The 20,152-nt window shown below is 49.0% G+C and overlaps 2 protein-coding genes across 2 annotated transcripts; one reads left to right on the top strand and one right to left on the bottom strand.

Moving 5' to 3' along the window:
• Window positions 1-1,485: 1,485 nt before the first annotated feature.
• On the bottom strand, window positions 1,486-3,197 carry MARVELD3 (MARVEL domain containing 3). The gene is made up of 3 exons (XM_027685151.1): window positions 3,169-3,197; window positions 2,955-3,025; window positions 1,486-2,833 (listed from the first exon to the last, which is right to left on the bottom strand). The coding sequence occupies exons 1-3, from the start codon at window positions 3,180-3,182 to the stop codon at window positions 2,232-2,234; spliced, it is 687 nt and encodes a 228-aa protein (XP_027540952.1). The 5' UTR covers window positions 3,183-3,197; the 3' UTR covers window positions 1,486-2,231.
• A 7,401-nt stretch (window positions 3,198-10,598) lies between these two features.
• TAT (tyrosine aminotransferase) lies at window positions 10,599-20,120 on the top strand. The gene is made up of 12 exons (XM_027685140.1): window positions 10,599-10,734; window positions 12,228-12,470; window positions 12,649-12,753; window positions 13,502-13,569; window positions 13,950-14,108; window positions 14,275-14,413; window positions 14,941-14,993; window positions 15,347-15,499; window positions 16,417-16,545; window positions 16,986-17,069; window positions 18,652-18,750; window positions 19,455-20,120. Exons 2-12 carry the CDS (start codon window positions 12,236-12,238, stop codon window positions 19,596-19,598), a joined length of 1,368 nt encoding a protein of 455 aa, XP_027540941.1. The 5' UTR covers window positions 10,599-10,734; window positions 12,228-12,235; the 3' UTR covers window positions 19,599-20,120.
• Window positions 20,121-20,152: the final 32 nt, after the last annotated feature.

Genomic DNA, 20,152 nt, shown 5'->3' with positions numbered 1-20,152 from the left:
ACAGGCCCAATGAAGGCAGCATCACAGGCTGTTCATACCAGACCAGAATCTTCGGTTAGATGACAGGATAAAATCCTGTTCCAAGGAGGAGAACAAGTATTTCTCTCTCTCAGGGACAGGCTGCTGTGAAGTCTGAAATCCTTCCCCTAGTACACAGGACCTTGAGCCACACCTAAGGCCTCGGACCTGCAGAGCTTCTGCACTCCTTCCAGATGGTGACGGCTTCGTGTCCCTTGCCAAAGGCCTTCTTCAGGCAGTAGGATCACCTCTTTGGTTTTGTGCAATTGTTGTCTGCTGTTCTATTGCTATCTGAAGACTCAACCGTCTTTTTCCTCTTTTTTCACATTTTAAAATGTTGCCTTTTTTTAAACTTGACTCATGTGACCCAACGCATGTTAAAGAAATATTGCAGTGCACCGATTGTTTATTAAATTACCTTTTTTCATGGGTTTTTTTGTTTGTTTTTAAAAAGGAGAGTATTTTCTGTATCCCTGTACACTCTAGCATGCACCTATGACAATCCCTGTTTTTATTGTGTGTGGAGTAGGTTGTCCAATGAATGCACCTTCAGCACTGTGGCCTATGTTTGTATTGCTTTGGAGAGGTAAATAATGTCAGATTGCTGGAAAACACTAGCCCATTGATTCTTTATTCAGATGTATAGAGCAGTTCAGGAAGGAAGAATATTTTTGCATCAAATTTTTGGCTGACTTAGCAATAAAGATTTTTACTTTCATCTAACAGTTTATTCTGATTCTGTTACTGTGCTGGAGGGAATTTGTGCCATATCACAGTCAAAGGTAGCTGTGTCTAGCAGCAGCTGTGCTGCAGGTTCTCCTTCACTAAGCTCTCTGGGCTACTTCACTCATCAGCCTTCCATACAAAAGCTACTTGCAGAACACTGTGAGGGTGGAATTCATAATACCAATTATTAAGGTAGCTTTCTGTTGCCTGCTAGAGGAATCCTGCCCTGTGAACTTGCTCTAAATAGCACTGTACAGCTCTCTAGAAGTAGCTGCAGCAAGGGGACATAATGAAATCTTAATAGGAATAGGACCACAGTGGGCTGTCCACATAAATCCCTGTGCTGAGACACTTGATGCATCTAGCTACTAAGAGGCAGGAGAAATCAATCAAACCCCAGAGCACCTGGCGTGTTCCTATTTGGCATCTGTTTTACTTTCCTGTCTCTAGTTCCAACAACATTCCATGGTTTTGGTAATAGTGAGGATTTAGTCACTGGCGCCAGTGAAAGTGGAGATATGTCCAAGGCAAAGCATGTTTCTGGCGTGTTTAGTTTATTTAATATGGGCAGAACTCATCTGTAAGACCATAGTTGTTCCATTCTCATATGAACAATGCACATAGTGGGCACTGCTCTGAAATGACATTTCATTTTGAGGCACAACTTGGTGATTCTAGTGCTACTTTTCCCAGTTAAATTTCATATAAAAGTCTTTATAGGAAAAAAATATGAGTAGCATCTCATTTCCCCAACTTGTACATTAAAAATGTATTTTGAAAACAATATACTTGTACATTAAACCGCTTTGATCTCTTAAAGCTTTTGTCTGATTATCCCAACTTAGGGCATCTTTTTAAGCAAAACTGTTGTATACAAGTTATATAAAAGACCATTTCATACAAAAATGAGCCCTCTCCAGGAGTTTGAAATGACATTGTGTCACAAGTTATACCGAGTGTATCCATCATTTTGCAAGGTATTTTTAGGATTTTTTGATGGCCTTATAAATGCCATGTTCACACTGCGCTGTTAATTCCAAGAGACCTACAAGGAAGCAATATTTAGCTGCCACAACCATGGGCCTCAACCCCTTGTTTTTAAGAGATCTGTTCTCAGTGAAGTCATGTGCCTTTTGTAATGACAGTTTTGGTTACACAAAGCTGTTCAGCAGCAGAAAGATGTAGTGGCAGGACTTGTAGCAAGACCTCACTGGAGGAGAACAGGACACCCAACAGTGGGACGGAAGGGCTGCCTGTGAGGCAGGAGACAAGTCATTGGATTAGCTTTGAGTCGATAATAATTCAATAACGCAAACTCAAGTTAGGAACAGCCTGACTACCATATTTAGAGCTACACCCACTTGGTGTGTGTTCTGCTGCAGCATTAAGGCTGCACTGCCTAGAAGCAAGGAAAGCATACTGCTTCATCTAAGGAGACTGGCAAAAATCATGACCATTACTGGAGTGGAGGAATCATTTGAAAGCTCTTATAATTGTACTGGCTTCTGTTTCTGTTGGCAAACTGCCCTGTACCCTCTGACAGCCAGGACTGCACTCAGCAGGTATGCCACAGTGGCCATGCAGCCTAAAAGGCCAACAGCAACCTCTGCCCCATGCAGGCTGCAGCTGAAGCCCTGATAGCCTTTGCTTTGATAAAGCTGCTCTCTCTCTTTGCACACTGATGAATTATAAACTCCCACCATAGAATGGAAGAAATAGTACAGAGCAGGCACTGTGCCAACTGCAATCGCTATGTCCAGGGCGCATTCAATTAGCAGCCATGCTGGGAAATGCCATGGTACCTGGAGAACACCAACCAAAATAAGAATACAAGGGAAGACCAGGAGACACCCTCCCACGGCCATCGCCGCCCTTGCAATGGGCAGCTTCAGGAGGTAGAAACGCTGGTCAAGCTGCTGGGCTCGCTCCCCGTCCGCTCCACTGAAGCCGCTGTAGGCCCCGCCGTAGTGGTAGTAGTAGATGCCCCCCAGGGCGGGGAGGCCGGTGTATCCTCCCACCGAGCCGCCGGACACGGAGCTGCAGACGAGGACCAGCACGGCGAGCAGCACCTCCACCATCTGGCAGCAGGCTGCAGGGGAGGCCAAAGTGGGTCGGCGGCCGCGGCGGAGCGCCCGGGCGGCCGGCAGGGAGCCGGGCCGGGCGCTCCGCTCGGCGGGACGGTGGGGGCGGCTCCCGCCCGCCGCGCTCACCCCGGCCCGTGCGCAGGTACCGGCAGCGGCGGCGCTCCAGCGGCTCCTCCGGCGCTGCTCCGGCCAAGGCGCTGAGGGGAGATGAGAGCGGCGATGGCAGCGACCCGCCCGGGCCCCTCCCGGCCACCGGCCCGGCCTGTCCAGCCTCGGCCCGCCCTCCCCGGCCCCTCGCGGCCGCCCGCCCGCTCCCCCTCACCGCCCGCTCCCCCCTCACCGTCCGCCCGCCATGGCGCGCCCCCTCCGCCCGGCCCCGGGGCAGCCCCGCTCGGCCATGGCCCGGCGCGGCCCCGCTCGGCCGGCACTGGGGACGGGCGGCGGGGACGGGACGGGCCGCCCGCCTCGGGGTAGTGCCGGCGCGGTGACCTCCGTCCTGGCCGCCCAGTGCTCGCCTTAGCCCCGCCGGGTCCTGCCGAGGGCGGTGGAAGCTCCGGCCCGGTCCGGCCCTGCCCCGCCCGAGGGTGCTCGGCTCCCGGCGCAGGGGCGCGGCCCTGCAGCACCTGCGCACGGTTCGCCTGCTGCTCGCAGGTGTGCCCGCTCCCTTTCGCTCGCATGGGCACTGTCCCCGCAGCCCCTTGCGGCGACAACGTCCCGAGGTTTCCCACCTGCCACAGAACATGTGCTTGTTAGTACCCATTGGAAACTGATTAAATTTCACTAATAAAAGATTCACAATTTTACAAGTTCCACTTCCTCCTGTGCTGTGAGTTTTAGTGAAAGTGTTCTTCTTTCAGTTTGCCTGCCACCTTCTGCCTCTGTAGACTTCAATCTTGCCGCTCTGTTCCCTTATGAAACCCCAGTCCCAGTCTTCTTTGTCTCTCCTGGCACAGCAGTGTCACCATTCCCTGCGTTGTACCTACTGCCCTTCTCTGGACCTGCCCTAACTCCCCTAAACCCATCCTGTGATGCGGTGAATGCATCTTCATCCAGTGCTCAAGACATGAGTGCACCAGGGGTTTACATCACAGCAGAAAAAGTGCCTCTGCCTTGTCCTGGCAATGCACAGCATTTTGTTGTTTCTCCAGCTGTCCCAGCACGGAGCCCGTGTCTCCAGGTACAGTCATGAACACCTTGGGATCTGTCCTGCAGCGCGACTGTCAGGTTCCAGTTCAGAACTCGGCAGACCACATTCAGGTAATTTTCCTTAGATACATTACCTTATATTTATCCATAGAGAACCAAATAGACCTCTCTGTGTCTGTTTGCTGGAGGCCACTTCAGACAGTATGATGTGACCTTTTAATTGGCAATATTGTCTTGCTGCCAATCTGTCCTCCCATTCCAGCAGGCCCCTGAGTGCAGCACCCTCACCTGCCAGCAGTGGAGGTGGTGAATTACTCCTTTGATTACTGGTGGTGGCTGGAGTGAAGGCAAGTGTCCAGGATCTCACCCATGCACAAGTGTCAGCATTGCTCAGGGCTGGTAAGGGCAGATCTGATTCAGGAAAGGGAGAAAAGTAAACAGCAGGACCATTTGAAAACACAAAGATAAGCACAGAAAACTCCACATGCAGAGCAAATGTTTTTATTCAAGAATTTGACCAAACACTGCCTATAAAAGCTCTAGCATTACAAAGAAATAATTTTGTTGCATTTAGGAAAATAGATATTTTCAGGGAAACAGTTACACCATAAGGTCTCAGTGCCCTGAATGTGTGCCCTGAGAGGTCCAAATTTGTCACAAAGATGCAGAAATACATTTCCCCCATCTGTAAGACTGGTGGCAACAGTAAGATTGTTTCACCCTTCTGTCCTTGCAGGAGCAACAGCAACAATCCTATAGACTAATATGGTGAGAAGCCTATAAACTGCAGTACTTCTGCATCTCAACACTATAGGAAAACATTCTCCTCAACATTCACTTGATTCCAGAGGGGACAGGAGTTGTGTGCTAAGTTAGGAAATGGGGAAACCATAGGGATCTCAGAACGAGGTCTCTGGAGATAGTGCAGATGCTCAGCAGTGAGGCTGTTACACACCCCTTTTCATCTGCATATTTTGCATCACTCATGTTCATGTGCCAGAACCTAGGCCTCCTTGCTGCCATGCACAGAATAAGTTTAAAAGCTTTTAACAGCCCTTTGTAAACTTTTAGGATCACGCACAGTGCCATTGGGCTTAGTAGAGCTTTTAACTGACATGAAAGGGACATGAAGAACTAAGCTGAATAATCATAAGTCACAAGAAGGGATGAAATATGTATTTCTTATGCAGAATGTTGCTGCTGGTCATCCAACAACCTGAGCTGAAGCTTTCTTTGGATTTGTGTTATGCTGAAACTACTTGTTCGAAGAAAGAGCTGGAAGTTACCCCTCTGTTGATTTGGAGATGTGTTCAGTGTTTTACTATAGTGTTTGCTGCTAACAGGTGAGGTACAAACTTCAAGGTACTGTCGAACTGAGACAATCTTATTCCACTTTTGTTGCTATAATGAGAAATCATAAAAAAATGCTTTGTGTCACTTCACTCCTACTCAAAGTACCACAGCTGAACTTGGTCAGCATCATCTTCTGGGTTCCTATTCTTACTGCAACAAACAGCAGTCAGCAGAAGAGAGCAATAGGAAGCCAAGGATACAAATATTAACCTTCACCACTGTTTTGGCTTGTCTATTTTTTTTTTTTTTAATTTTTGGCTCTTTTGTTTCTGACCGTTTCTGATGTCATTGCTGCACTAAGAGAGAGAAGGGGCTGGCCTGACTTGCCATGGACCAAGAGCTCTGGCCTGGTTCAATGCCCTCCCTGGGAACTTGGAGGGTAAAGTAGAAGGAGCAAGTCATGAACTCCCTCATATTTCTCCAGTGTGAGGCAGCTGGGAACTGCAGCACAATCACTGCTGAACACCACAACCAGATTTATTGACTGTCCCACATAAATAAATAATCACAGGGACAATGAGTGCAGCATGATGACGATACAGCAATACTGCAGAAAAGAACTGCAGGTTATTGTTAATGACAAACCCAACTCAAGTCCACAATGTCATCCTGTTGCGAAAAAAACTAACATTGCTAGGGTGTATGAACAGGAATGTCACATGTAGGACACATGAAGAAATTCCTCTGCCCCCCCTTCAGTACTGGTTTGGCCTCCAGTCTTGCACACTGTGTTTCCAGAGGCCAGTGGATCAGCTGGAGGGGATCCAGAGGAAAGCAAAAGAAAGCTCTAGAAATACAGCCTATGAGGAAAAGATTGGTCACAGTGATCTCATTTGAAATAACAGGTGTCTGTTAACAACTTGCAAGCTTCTTAATAGAGAGATGTCTAAACAACTTGCAAACTTGTAAAAAGCTGCTGTCAAGAGCAGGGAAATATTTTGTTCTCTCTGTCTGCTGTTGGCGTGGTCAGGAAAGAGTGAGCTTAGCCTGAAGCAAGAGGGATGTCTTTCAGGCACAAAAAAGACAAAAATTCTCCTGCACACACCAACTCCGCCACTTTGTAAAGAGATGAGCAGTTGTTGCAGGAACAGATAGTCAGGCAGGTGGTGGGTTTCCATCACTGGGGCTCAAATTCAGTCATGTGAGGGACTCGCTCGTCTGTGTTCTTGAGAGAAGGAGGTGCTGGTGCTGCCCATGCCACTCACTGTGAGCTCACAGTGTCATTTCACCCCACAAAGCCACTGTGCCCCTTTCCACCCCACCCCCACCAGCTGGTCACTGTCCCTGTGGCTCCAAGGCCATTGGGGAACAGCTGCCACAACGCAACAGCTCAAGTCTCTGAAGTCATAACTCAAACACAGGATATGCATTTACCTGGATAATGTTTACCTGGATGTAAACAAGCACAAGCATGGACAAGGTGTTTCTCTTCGCTGTGCCTGTACCCAGAAACCAATAACACTCTTACTTTGTGGAACATTCCTCTCAGCATCCGTAACAATCTTACAAATCTCAGGCCCCTCGCTCACTGGTGCTTCCAACTCCCCAAGAAGCTGGAGTGCACTGTGTGTCTTTCACATGCCTGCAATGGACTCTGGCCAGGCTGAGTGAGGAAGGGCCCCCATAGCTACCGGGCTCTGTCCCCTCCCCAGGCCACAGTGGTCAGTGTCTGCCTTGCCCAGCACAGCTGCTACCAGGTTGCTGCAGTGCATTTTAAGGTGCTAGTGTTGTGGGAGGGCATGAAAGCATTTGTTGTTTACATTCCCTAGTTTTCCTGACAGAGGGAAATTGCAAATAGTAGGAGATGGTGCTCATGAAGTCAGGTGTATCAATGAAGCTGTTTCCAGTCTGCCCAGGGCTTGCAGAGGAGAGCTCTACCAGGAGCCTAGGCAGGTCCCTGTTCCTGCTGCAATGCCCTGCATTTGTGCACGGTGGGAGCCACTTTGTTCCACTTCCAAAAGAAGTGCAGAGATTAGACAGCTCCCAGATGCCAATGGTCTGCTTTCCAAAGCCCAGCTCACATGGGTGGCAAGAGCATCCTGCTTATCACTTGCTACACACAGAGTACTTTTCCAGAATGAGCCATCTCTACTAGATGGTGCAATTTCAATGTCTTTCAGATTTTTATTTCTGAGATCAAATCAAAATTGATCCTAAATACAGGCAGATAGATAAACTGTAGCTACTGTGTATTTTTAGTCATTCTGTTATTGGCTTTGAGCCACTCTATGTGGCTTGTGCCATCTTTCTGGCTCTTAAATACACTGTTTGCACAGCTTTTCAGAACCTAGCTGAGGTTTTTTTGAGCTGATTTTCTGCTCTGATTATGCAAAGAAGTAACAGGTGCTGTTACAGGTACTTAATTCCATTTCAGCAATTAAGATTGCTGGAGGCACAACCATCACCATGGTTTATCAGAGACTCATGTAGATACATGTAGGTTTGGCACAGCAGCGCTGCTCACGCTGCCAGACAGTTTTAACTATGAATATGTGCATTTTAAGAGTGCTTGTGTGGCCTGACCTGTAAGAGACAAGGTTTGCCCCTTGCATTTCAGAAAACCTGCTGCAGTGTTATAAAGATGCCGTCAGAATCAATAAACAGCCACAACATTCATGAGAGACATGGAGGCTTTATTGCTGTTTGCTCAACAATAAATTGACAAAAAAAAAAAAAAAAAAAAGAAAATCACATATTTGATTATTAAAAGCTGATTCAAGTAGAAATGCAGAGACCAAACAGGGATTAGATTACACACAAATCCTGAACCAGTTGGGACTGTACCAGTGTCTGAAAGGAGCAGACATAAATTGCTGGAAATAAAAGCAAAATATGAGGGGGTAACTATTAAAGTGATTTGTTACTGACCCCAGTGGATTTTTATGCAGAGTACCAGTTTGCAGTCTGTTCCTGCAGTAGTGCATCCTGAATGGGCGCATGGGCAAAACTCTCCTGGTGCATGACCTACGTGCAGTCTGGCACAGACAGGTTCGTCAGTGCAGCAATGCTCGAGCCTGTGCTCCCCTAAAGCCCCTTGTCAGTCCTGCTTTGGAACTGTGGCTGGGCCTGGAGGAGGGAACTGCTTGCTCTTGCTGGCTTGGTCTCTGTCCGCAGAAATGGGACTCAGGGCAGTCCTAGTACCAGAGCAAGGCAGTACCATAAAAAACAATGAAGCCATCACTAGTTTCTCCTTCCACTGGGAAAAGACAAAAATCAATTGCTCAAGCTACACAAGAAAGAGGGAGCTGAAGAGGTAAGCAACAAGATACCTGTGGGGGTGAGCTGCTGAGACAGGGGAGCAAACCACAAAGGGGAAGGTAGTCAGGGCTAGTGGGGTGCAGAGGGCGTGACAGTCAAGACAGCCAGCAGCCTTGCTGGCAGAAATCATCCTGCAGGGTATGGCTGCCTCTTAAATTGCACCATACAAGGATGGCTTGGCCGTTTCTAGAATACAAAGTGCTGGATTGTGTGTTCATGCTTTGGTCCTGGGAGGCCCTGGGCACAACAAGATAGGGGGAAGGCTGCAGACCCCAGGTGAGAGCACTTGGAGAAGGATTAGAGTCATCCAGAGAGAGGAGAAAGGCACTTCCAGCAATAGCAGGAGAAACCCACTGATGCAATTGTACACTGCCCCTCAAGCTGCTTTTGGCCAGGTTCTCAACCTTATGTAACTGGGTCTGCCTGTGTCTCCCGAGCCACATTTTTTTCCCTCTCTTGGCAGCAGGCTGTGCCCTCCCTGAACCCCACTGCTGTGTGCAGTATGACGGGTAGAGCTCCAGTTGCGTCAGTTTGGGGGTTGTTGCCAGGCAGAACATGCAGCATCGTCCTTGAGGCAGCCCAATGCCATGTTTAACCCTGCCAGGGCTGCAGCATGGCAAGAGGTGGGGTCAGCTGTGAGAAGCCAGAAAATAACCCATAGGTGCTTGGAGAGGGTCTGCATGAATTTCTGAAGGTTGTTTTTGTCAGGTTTCAGTCAAAAGAAGAGAGAAACTGTGCAGCCCTCAGCAGAAGACAGTCCAAGCAGCTTCAATACATGACGTTTCTCTGTGAAGGGTTTTTGAAAGGTGCTATTCCTTGTCCAAAGGCCTTGTGGGTGAATGCCATGGGAGGCCTGCCCTCTAGTCTGGGGCTGGGGACCCTGGCTGGGCCTGCTGGCTGCACCCCACCACCTCCCAGCCCTGAATCCCTGTCCCCCTTTGTGGCCTCAGCAGTGCCCACTGCAGCACTCTGGTCAATGGCAGGTCATGGCTCTGCAGCAGTGTCAGCCCAGCCCTGGCACTGAGGGAAGGGGCCAGTGCTTTGCACCCGGGGAGGTGAAGCCTTACTGCTGGTGGTGTAGTGAGCACGGGTTGAGTGCAAGTGGTCCTTCCTCCTCCCACTCAGGTGCAGATGTAAACAGGAAAAAGTCACAGTGAGTGCTGGCCTCTGCAGTGAAGGCATCAGCAGTCTGTTTGCCCAAAGATTGGCTCTTTTTCCTGAGCAACATTCCAGTCTCTGGTCATTTGCTGCCATGGCAATAAGGCAAGACTTAGAGCAGTCCTTGGAAGACAGGGAGGGTGCAGATGCCCCTCATTGATCCCAGGCCTGCAGGAATCAAGAGACAGGAAGGCATAGGTTCACATCACTGAGCAGAACAGGCCCTTCTGGGAATGGTGTAATCTGTGCTTTGCAGTACCATCAGAGAGGGAAGAATTGCATAATTTCTGCTGGTTGCCAGAATTATGAGTTTGCTTGGGTCTTGCAGCAACCAAAAAAAAGGAAAAGGCAAAAAACCCCAAATCAATGACAACTTGAGCTTTCTTTAATCCTTCTGGTCCTGGTATCTCCAAAACACTGGCTAGGGAAGTGCCCTCTTCCCTAAAGCCTATAGATGAAGATGTCTCCTGATTGTAATGAAGCCACAAACTGGCCTTCCTCAGCTGATGCATTTGGAGCCCAGAGCTTTGAGGTCAGGACAGACTGATGGCTTCCTCAGGCTTTATGGTCCATCAGTCCACTCTCAGTGAAATACAAGGTGGTAGCACTGGAATACTTGAACTCTGCAGATTTTTCCCCAACAGTCCCTGTGGACTGAGGGAAGAAGTGCCAAAGGGTGGCAGTCCAGGTGCTCCTGGAAGCCAAGCTGTGTCCTGTAGGCCACCCCCAGAAAGAGTTAATAATGCAGAGGCATGTTCCAGGTGTTTGGAGTGAGGACAGTTGCAAAGGGGAGGAGAGGTCATTTTTGGGTGGAGAGAGCAGCCCTCTCTGTGAGCCAATGGCTAAACGATTTGGTCCCAACGCCCAGTTTTGGGGATTATTTCATGGGCAAGAATTCGCAGGACTTTCCTCTCAAAGGGATCTGTCCTGGATGAAAACTAGGGACTGGACCCCCAAGCTTGTTGGTGTCTCCCTGTCTGTGCTGTAGAAGGTAAAATGCTATGCTATGGTACCTTGCTTCTTTTAGGGGAGAAGTTGGGAGATCTTCCCTGGCTGCCTACATTGAAGGCATCCATTGTCCCTGGGTCTACAGCTCCTCTTTTTGGGAGAATCATGTTGCAGGGTGGTGTGAGATTCTCTGCTGGGATAGACTGTGCATTTGGGACTCAGCCCTGTTACTGAACTGAGATATATGGCTCATTTCTAAGCTCAGTTTTTTATGCAGATCTGTTGTATATTGCTTCAGTTGCCTTTCTTCTAACCTAGAAGGTATTAGCTGCAGAAAAGCTGAAGTCTTGCTTTGTGACCCTGTCAGATCAGCCTGAGTTGCTGTAAGCAGCCTAATAAGGCACTGCTGGTAGAGTAACTGCAGCAGGATGGGGCATCTCGAGGTGCAAACTTGATTGAAATAGTGAGAAATTTGTTCAGATAGCAAATTCTGCCTGAACCAGGCAACACTACAACCCTTCTGGCTCAGTCTCTGCAGCAAGGAAGAGGAAGCTGTGTTGTGCATATCTACAAGTCTGGGGCTAAGTAACTACCCTCAGGAAAGGGCCACTGTTCACTGAATTGCCTTTCAGTGGAACAGAGAAATAGGACAGTACAGAAAGGATAAGCAGTTTGTGGCAGGATTACAAGGCAGTGTGCCAGTATCAGCAAGAATGGACTTGGTGTCTCGGGAGGTCTATACCTGCCCTGAGCCCTGTCCCCCACATGCAGGTGGAAAGCCCTGAGTTGTCAGCAGTTTGTAAGTAAGGCTTTTCCTGCCTGGATCTAGCTGATGCTCTGAGTATGTGTGCTGGGGTATGTAAGTCACTTTTGTGCCTATTTTAGGGCCTTGAAGGCAGCTGTTCCTCTGCTGTGCCTTGCTTGTTACCCAGCCTCACTGCTGGCAGAGGCAAGTGTCTAACCTCTACCTTGCCACACTCCAGTGCATCCTGATAGCATTAGACAAGAACTACCATTTTGGCAGCTGAGATTTGATTTACAGTGCTGCATTTCTGTCTGTAGACTGGAGGACTGTTCTGGATGTGAACACACATACTGGGCCAGTCCTAGTGGTTGCAGCTTGAGGTGTGCAAGTTGATAGCTGAGGGGCGGAAGGGGGTGACCCGGTCCTTCTGTCGGTGGAATATTGAATCTGCAGTCAAGCAGTGACTACAACATGTTGCTAACTCTTGGCTGCTGGCTTTAGTGGGCCCTGCTCCTCCTCAGCACAGCAGGTCCATGCTGGGCAGTGGTGCAGCTGGCACAGAGAAGTGCATTTATCTTTCCCACTGTATTGTGCTCTCACTTATGCATGGGGTTTCACTGCACTCTGGCAGTGAAAATACAGCCCTACTGGCTGTTGCTGCTTTGTCCATAGGCAGTACGTAAGGATTTACAGCTTTTGGAAATTTTACTTTTGGGCTGCATCCTCAAATGGACAGATTCCTTGTTTGACATGAGTTAATTAAGCCCAGGAAATTCACTTTGCACTGACAGTTCTCAGGATGGACTCCTACCTGATCCAAGTGAATGGCTGTGGAGACCATGCCCCTCTGCGAGATGTTCATCTCAAGAGTGCTGGGAACACCATATCACCAGGGAAGGCAAAGGGCCGGAAGCCAAGATGGGCTGTCAGGGCTTCTGAAATGTCAAAGAAGACTTTAAATCCTATCCGAGCCATCGTAGACAGCATGAAGGTGGAACCCAACCCAAAGAAAACTATGATCTCCTTGTCCTTAGGTGAGCATAGTCCTGTGGCTGAAGCCTCTGGGTATTGTGGTCAACTGTGTGGCTGGCAGATTGCAGGGCTCTGAAGCACAAAGTTTGTGCAAACACCGAGGGATAGGCCAGACAACCACACAGATCTGTGCCTGTCACAGGTTGTGAAAACTTTACTATTTTTTCAATCTTTGAAAAGGAGACCCAACAGTCTTTGGAAACCTTCCCACAAATGATGAGGTCACACGGGCTGTGAAGGAGGTTTTGGACTCGGGACGGTGCAACGGTTACGCTCCATCTGTCGGTAAGTTGACTAAGTTCATCCTGTGAAAGTTGGATGAAGGCATGTGCCAGCTCCTACCCCACAGTAGGTATACAGAGCCCACAGACATCTTTCCATTGGCACCCTGCAGCTGTCCTCACTAACAGTGACATAAAAACACAAATATGTGTTTTCACTTAGATACACTTGAGTGCCCTTTCCTGCCTGAGCTGTTTGAGGCCCAGAGCTCCTGCAGAAGCTGTGTTTGCTGCCCCAGCCATGGGAACAAGCAGGTTTTCAAGCACCCAGAAGAGCTTGGAACTGTGTGTCCCTGCCGTGGGTTGCAGTCAAGCTCCTTTCTGATCTGCCTTGATCCAGGACTCCCCTTGGGCTCCCTGACTTCACCAACAACATGAGCCTTGTTTGCAGCTCGTGCCAAAAGTGTGCACAGCCTCACTCTCCATGTGGTGACAGGAAGGGCTGCCCCAGTGCCATCACTAAAACATGAAGGCCACGTCATTGCACTTGGCTTTATTCTGGCTCAGAAAACTCCCTGGTTACCCTCCACCCTGCTCCCGTCAGTTCTGTCCCCAGGACATGCTGGAGCCAGAGCCTGCCTCCCTGCCCAAGGTCTGTCCCTGCTCTTGGCCATCCTGGCTCAGCCTTGGGGTTGCATCCTTCTTGACCTTAAGCAGGACAGTCTCTGCCACCCTGGGACACCACTAAATGGGTAAGAAGAAGGAACAGTCTGTAAAAACCTCCCTTCTATGTTTGACTTCTCTTTTCTCAGGCTACCAGTCCTGTCGGGAAGCTGTGGCTGCATACTACAACTGCCCAGAGGCACCACTGGAGGCCCAGGTACTGGTGCCCAGCCAAGGCGCTCCCATCACAGTGCAGGCAGGGTGCTGCTACCTGTGACCAGACCACAGGGCATGGGAGCCCTGCCCCAGCTCTCCCTCCCTGCCCAGCTGTGGGACTGAAGGCTTTGATGGCCTTGCCCCAAGGTCACCTCCTGCTGGTCTCATCCCTTCCCTGAGGCCTTCACCTCCACTCTCCTCAGAAGGAGGCTGGGCTTTCCAGCTGTTAGAAGTTTCATGCTTTCAGTCAGGCTCTGGTGCTGCCTTTTTGACTATGCTCTACCTGTCAGAGCCGAGCCTGGATGCTGTGCCACTCCCACACATTTGGAGCACTTCAGAGTGGCTGTGCTTCCCACTGACCTCTCTCTCCACTCTTTGCAGGACGTCATCCTAACAAGTGGCTGCAGCCAGGCCATAGAGCTTGCCTTGGCAGTGCTGGCCAACCCAGGCCAGAACATCCTGGTGCCACGGCCTGGCTTCTCCCTCTACAAGACCCTGGCATTGTCTATGGGGATTGAGGTCAAACTTTACAACCTCTTGGTAAGTGGTGGCAGGCCTGGAAGGGGCAGCCCTGACATTTCTGCCTCTCAGAAATACCCTGGCCTTGCCAGGGGATGTGAGTAACCCTGGATGCCCTGGCACACCTCACCCTATGTGGCAAGTCTAGTTCCTCAGCTGTTACTTCCCCTTCTCTTTACTTCACTAGCCAGAGAAGGCCTGGGAAATTGATTTGGAGCACTTGGAGTCTCTGGTGGATGAGAAAACAGCTTGCCTCATTGTGAACAACCCATCGAACCCCTGTGGCTCTGTGTTCAGCAAGAGCCATCTCCAGGAGATCCTGGCAGGTGAGCCTGCCTGTGTGTATCTGGGGCATGGTTACAGTCCAGTGTCTGCCCACATCGCCCATGTCTCAATCACTGCAGTACCGTGGCCCAGGGCTTTGCTTCTCTCCTCATGACTGACTCCACCTCAGAAATCAGGGCCTGCTCAGTGTGAGGGTGTAGTCTTATCCAGTCAAGAACATCCAGAGCATGTGTCTTCCTCAAAAGTTCTGTGTGGCTTGGACTGCTCATTTCTCCACTCTGGCTCTGCAGAGAGAGTGTTCACAGGAGTCCTGTACTTCCTGAGCCCTGGCCTGACAGAAGGAGTGCTGTGCTGCCAGTTCCCACAGACTGGAGCAGTACTAGGCTCAGCCAGGGCAGGGATCTCCAATAGTTAGGCTTTCTGAATGAACAGTCTATAGGAGGAAGATAGGAGCCCTCTGCCCTGGGACAGAGCTTCCCTCAGAGCCCTGCCAGGCCCTGCAGCAAAGGGCAAATCTGTTCCCATGGAGGATGCAGGGTGGCCAAGCTGAATGTCCTCTCTCCCACAGTGGCATCAAGACAGTGTGTGCCCATCCTTGCTGACGAGATCTACGGAGACATGGTGAGTGTCAGCTGCAGTCCTTTGCACCCCCAATGCTGCCTGTCCTTTTTGATGCACCTTGGCCATGACAGCCAGGTCTCCAGAGCTGAGGGACAGCTCCCCTTCCCTATGCCTGGGTCCATGCCTGGAGCTCCCAGTCCTTTGGTACACAGTCCTGGGGCTACCTCTCTTGTACAGCTCCTCTCCTCTTCCCAAACTGCTTGCTTTTATGTGAGTGCACTTCCAATGTTCATATCTTGAAGCTGTGAGCTTTCACCATCAATTTCCCATCCCTTCTTGTTAAGTCTCATGCACACCCCAACAGTTCTCACAATAAGAGGCAGGTTCAGCCCTAACACAGTCTCCTGTCACAGGTGTTTGCTGATTGCAAGTATGAACCCATTGCAACTCTCAGCACCAATGTGCCAATCTTGTCCTGTGGTGGCTTGGCAAAGCGGTGGCTAGTCCCTGGCTGGCGGATGGGCTGGATCCTAATTCATGACAGGAGAGACATCTTTGGTAATGAGGTGAGAACCGCTGAGTGTTGCTGTCATGGCAACATACTTGCAGTCTTCAGTGTGTGGATCACCAGGTCTTTAACTGATACAAGCAGGTACTGCTCTTTTGCTCTCACATGGGTGTCACCAAATTGATCTTACATGAGTTTATGCACCTCTAGGCTCTTCATGTCCCTTCCTTACTCCATCTGCTCCCAGACATGGCCTTCCAACCACACCTACACTGTAATACACTGCTTGTTTCTGCTGTTCCTTAATATACGCCTTGTCCTTTTCGTGTACACCTAAATTCTCTTCTCAAATAGCTCCAATGTGCACTGAAAGTGTTGCATGACTTATCCAGCGTATGGAGTCCATGTGTGATGTCTATGTGCTCTTACATGGTTTCTCTTATAAGTAAGCACAAAGCACTCTGCAGTGCTGCCAGTGCCTTATCTGGCTATTTTTCAGCTGTGTTGCAAGAACAACCATCTACTGCAGTGACCTTTCCACCTAGAAGGCTCTCTGCAGAAGAAGAGGGAGAAGAGAGGACCAAATGAGTGAGCAGAAAAGCTAACGTTGATTGTCCTTACCTGGCTTTGAAAGTGTGCATTGTGGGCCCAAAACTAAGGGAAATGCAAAGTGGTATTTAGAACAGCTCTGGCTTTATTTGTATTATCTATATTCCAGCCTAGTTTGAGTCAGATTGGGAAGCTCCAAAGGTTTTCTCTGTTGGCATTACAATCTGCAGATAAGGAACAGAGGATGGCACTGTAAATAGTTTGCAAAACCTGGCATATAGTCAAGCAAATGTTCTTTAGTGCTATGTACGCTCACTGAAGAGAGGGGTGTGAACAGCTGTAGAAATACAGAAAGTGGGCCTTGAAGCTGTTCCTTTCCTTAAGGGAAGCATCATCTGAGCTGTAAGTGTCATGATGTTTTCTCAGATCAGGGATGGCCTTGTAAGACTGAGTCAAAGGATCCTAGGACCCTGTACACTCGTCCAAGGAGCACTGGAGCGCATCTTGCGCCGAACACCACCTGAGTTCTACCACAACACCCTAAGCATCCTCAAGGTAAACAGGCTGTAACAGAGCAGCAAGGTTTGTTCATGGATTGTTTGGAGGGAGTCATATCTCCAGCTCGTCATCCTTCCCCCCCTCACTTCGAGGTGCAGTTTTGCCTGCGACTAGGAGAGCCCAACAAATCAAATTCCAGCAGGAGACATTGTAACTGGGGCAGAAATACTGGCTGGCATAAGTTTCAGGCAGCCCAGCCCTGCAGCTGGAGTTGCTGACCCCGGGGATAAATGGAGCATTTGACACTGACTTGCTGAGCTCAGCTCAGTAACACCTGCTGTGCTCAAGGCCATGAGCTCTCTGCTGTTTGCATTTTTTGTGCCTTTGTTTGCAGTAGGCAAACCTGCTTATAGTCCCAGTTCAGAGCTTGGCTTCCATTCGCTGAGCTGTTTCCTGGAATTTCTCCTGTTTTGAAATTTCTCCTTTTTGCTTTTCAGTCCAATGCTGACCTTTGTTATGCTGCCTTATCAGCTATCCCTGGCCTTCAGCCTGTCCGGCCCTCCGGAGCCATGTACCTCATGGTAAGTGAGGAGAGTGATGTGCCGTTTCCAGACCACTAACACTCACAACGGGTCTCATTGCCAGTGCTTGTCGATGTTTCAGATTGGTACTTGGCACCAGATCTCCCTTACTATGTGCATTTCCACATTGCCCTCTGCAGTAGATGCATCCCCATGTCACTTTAGAAGGCCGCAATATGCTGTTCACTGGTCACAGAGCTGAGGCCGGTACAGTTCACCTGCTTGCTCCTGCACAGAGGTCCATGACTTGTACTTTGCAAGACAATGTTGTTTTACCTGGATTTGAAGTCAGGTGGCAATGGGAAGCCTCTACACTACAAGGCAGATTTTCATACCTCCTGTGGAAGATGTAGCCTTCTTCATAGCAGCATGTGTTGTCTTCTGCCTATGGTGTTGCCTCTTTTTCTACTTTTTACCATGCCTGTTTGTTGTGACTTTTTATAATATTTTAAAGTTTCCTTTTCATCTCATCAAGCTCAATTGAGACATTTACAACACTTTAACACATTTTGAATCTTTTATTTTTTTTTGTCTCATGGTGTCTCCAGTTTTTCATCAGATCTTGAAATGTGGGCTTAGAACTGGGGAATACTGCAATATCAGTCTCACTCATGTTCTATAGAGAAATCCTTATCAGTTGACTTGTTTTCAGTTTTACCCAGAGCTACAAAGGTCATTCTGCTCATGGTCTTTGTGTAGAGGTACATCTCTAAGATTCTTTCACACCTATTATATTTCTGCAGTAGCTGAACATTTATTTCAAACTAGATCATCTGGTATATTTTTTCCTACTAACTCTTTCAGAATTTCTGCATGCAAATTGTTTCGCAAATTATGTGCTTAACAATATTTTCATGAGACGTTTAAAATAATTTTTGGTTGTAAAGGTCAGGCTGGATGGGGCCCTGAGCAACCTGATCTAGTGGGTGGAAGCCCTGCCCACTGGAGAGGTTGGAACTAGATGAGCTTTAAGGTCCCATCCAATCCAAATCATTCTAGAATTCTATAAATGAATGGCCAGTGTAGCACTGTCTTTAACTGACAGATGGACAGCTGCCTTCTTTCCAGATACAGAACAGAAATATTTATTGAAGATTTTTGCATTTTCATGTCATTTTAAATTTTTCATATAATTCTACAAGGATTTATTTTGCTCATGATATTATATACCTTACTATCTTTATTTTTTTTAAAACCAAAACATTAGTTTGTCTTTTTCTTACCATATGGATTTCTTGCATGACAGAATTTTCAATGTATATTAAGTTCTCTACCAAGCTCTTTTTCAATGTTTTATTTATTCCTTTTCACTTCTAAGTGGTTACTGTATCTTTGCCATCAGGTGCTTTTTACTGAAGTTGTGCTTAACTGAAATTCCAGCTTTAAGCAGTTAATTATGGCTTCTTGATAAGCCCAGCTTTCATTAATATGTTTCTGTTTGTATCTTACATTCAAGTCGGCCCAAAAAATTGAGGGCAGACAGCTGAACTTGACCAGGAAGTTGTTGAGCCCTGTGTGTAAACAAGGACACTGCAGATTGTTTTAGTGCCCTTGATTGCCATGTTATATCTCTCTGCTGCAGGTCGAGATTGAGATGGAGCATTTCCCGGAGTTTGAAAATGATGTGGAGTTCACTGAGCGACTCATCTCAGAGCAGTCTGTGTTCTGCCTGCCAGCCTCGGTAAGCCTCACACTGAGAGCCCCAAGGAGCTGCAAGTCCAAAGCATGGCAGGAGAAGCTGCAGGGTTTTGCATCCCTGAGCTCTGAGGGCAGGCTGGGAGTTGTGTGTGCAGTGTCCATGGTCTTCAATAGTGTGTATGAGCTGACTTTCTGCTCCAGGTGCTGTGTGTGGCAGTCTGTGGCTCATAGCCTGGATCTTCCCAGCTCCAGGCTTGCTCTGTATTGCTCAAGTTGGCAGAGCTGTATCCCTGAACTCTGTGTACCCCTACACCTTCTTGCTCCCTCAGAGACCTGGGGCTGCTCCCACCTATGTTCCTTTTCTCAGCCTCTTTGCAGCCTCCAGCCCCTGTAGGCACAAGGAAGGCTGAGAACGTCTATGCCCTGCGTTCATCTTCTTCCAGCTCCATTTCCAGCACTGGATGTGGACAGTGTCTTAAATATTCTCCAGCCCTCTCCTTCACTAGTTCCTCCCAGTCCATTCCCTGGGTCTGCGTAGTCCACACAGAGAGTTCTTGGGCCTGTCACCCTCACAGCATCATATCTACACAGATGGAGATGGGAGATTTGCTAAGGGAGCATGAGCCCAGCCCTGCTGTCCTACATTGACCATTTTCACTTGTGATGCAGCACATGGCCCCAAGGCAGGTCTCTGAAACTACAGAACTACCCCAGGCAATCTGCCAGCTTCATCTTTTCTTCTTTCAGTGCTTTGAGTACCCAAACTTCTTCCGAGTGGTGATCACCGTGCCTGAGGAGATGATCTTGGAGGCCTGCAGTCGCATTCAGGAGTTCTGTGAGATGCACTACCAGGGTGCTGAGGGGGCCCAGGATCTGGAGTGTGACAAGTAGCCACAGCTGGCCTCCTGCCTCTGTCAGGCTAGACCTTGTGTGAGGCAGCAGCCAGGCAGGCAAGGCTGCTTCCAGCCAGCCCCACATCCCCCTGCCTGCAAGCAGCCACTGTCTTGCTGCATCAATTTTTGTGCTCCAGAGAGCCTCAGCACTATGGGAAGAAGATGCCACTTCCTCTCTTCCTCCACTACAGCCTGCACACCCTCTTGCATCCAGTCCCCCTGGTCTCCATATAGTCAGCATCTGCACCCTGTGTTGGTCTGTGCTGCCTGTGAACCAGCTGCAGGCAGGGGCAGAAGGCTGTTCCTGGGCCGGCCCCTGTGGCAAAGGCCCCGTTGGCCTGTGGCTCCTGTGCTGGCCATACTTACCCTCGGGGCCGCTGTCTCAGAGGATAAGAGAAAAGTACCCACCTCTCACTTGTGTTACCTTAGGAGGCCAGAGCTCTTTATACAGAGCCCTTTGTGTGACAAAGGGAGTAAGTTATTGTAACTTTTTTTATTAATAAAGATTCTGACATGTCAATCCTGCACTGTGCTCCTGCTGCGCCGGGTCAA

The sequence above is a fragment of the Neopelma chrysocephalum genome, unplaced genomic scaffold (assembly GCF_003984885.1).
Source record: "Neopelma chrysocephalum unplaced genomic scaffold, ASM398488v2 Primary Assembly neopelma1_68, whole genome shotgun sequence".
Lineage (NCBI taxonomy): Eukaryota > Metazoa > Chordata > Aves > Passeriformes > Pipridae > Neopelma > Neopelma chrysocephalum.
This window is presented reverse-complemented; position numbering and strand designations above follow the sequence as displayed.

What these genes read in the sequence shown, in the direction of transcription:
- MARVELD3 (XM_027685151.1), bottom strand. An exon ending in GTACCTGCGCACGGGCCGGG is followed by an intron (nt 2,834 to 2,954) that starts GTGAGCGCGGCG and finishes CCTCCCCTGCAG; the next exon opens with CCTGCTGCCAGATGGTGGAG.
- TAT (XM_027685140.1), top strand. Translation starts at nt 12,236, where the DNA reads ATGGACTCCTACCTGATCCAAGTGAATGGCTGTGGAGACCATGCCCCT. An exon ending in CGGTTACGCTCCATCTGTCG is followed by an intron (nt 12,754 to 13,501) that starts GTAAGTTGACTA and finishes CTCTTTTCTCAG; the next exon opens with GCTACCAGTCCTGTCGGGAA. An exon ending in ACGAGATCTACGGAGACATG is followed by an intron (nt 14,994 to 15,346) that starts GTGAGTGTCAGC and finishes CTCCTGTCACAG; the next exon opens with GTGTTTGCTGATTGCAAGTA.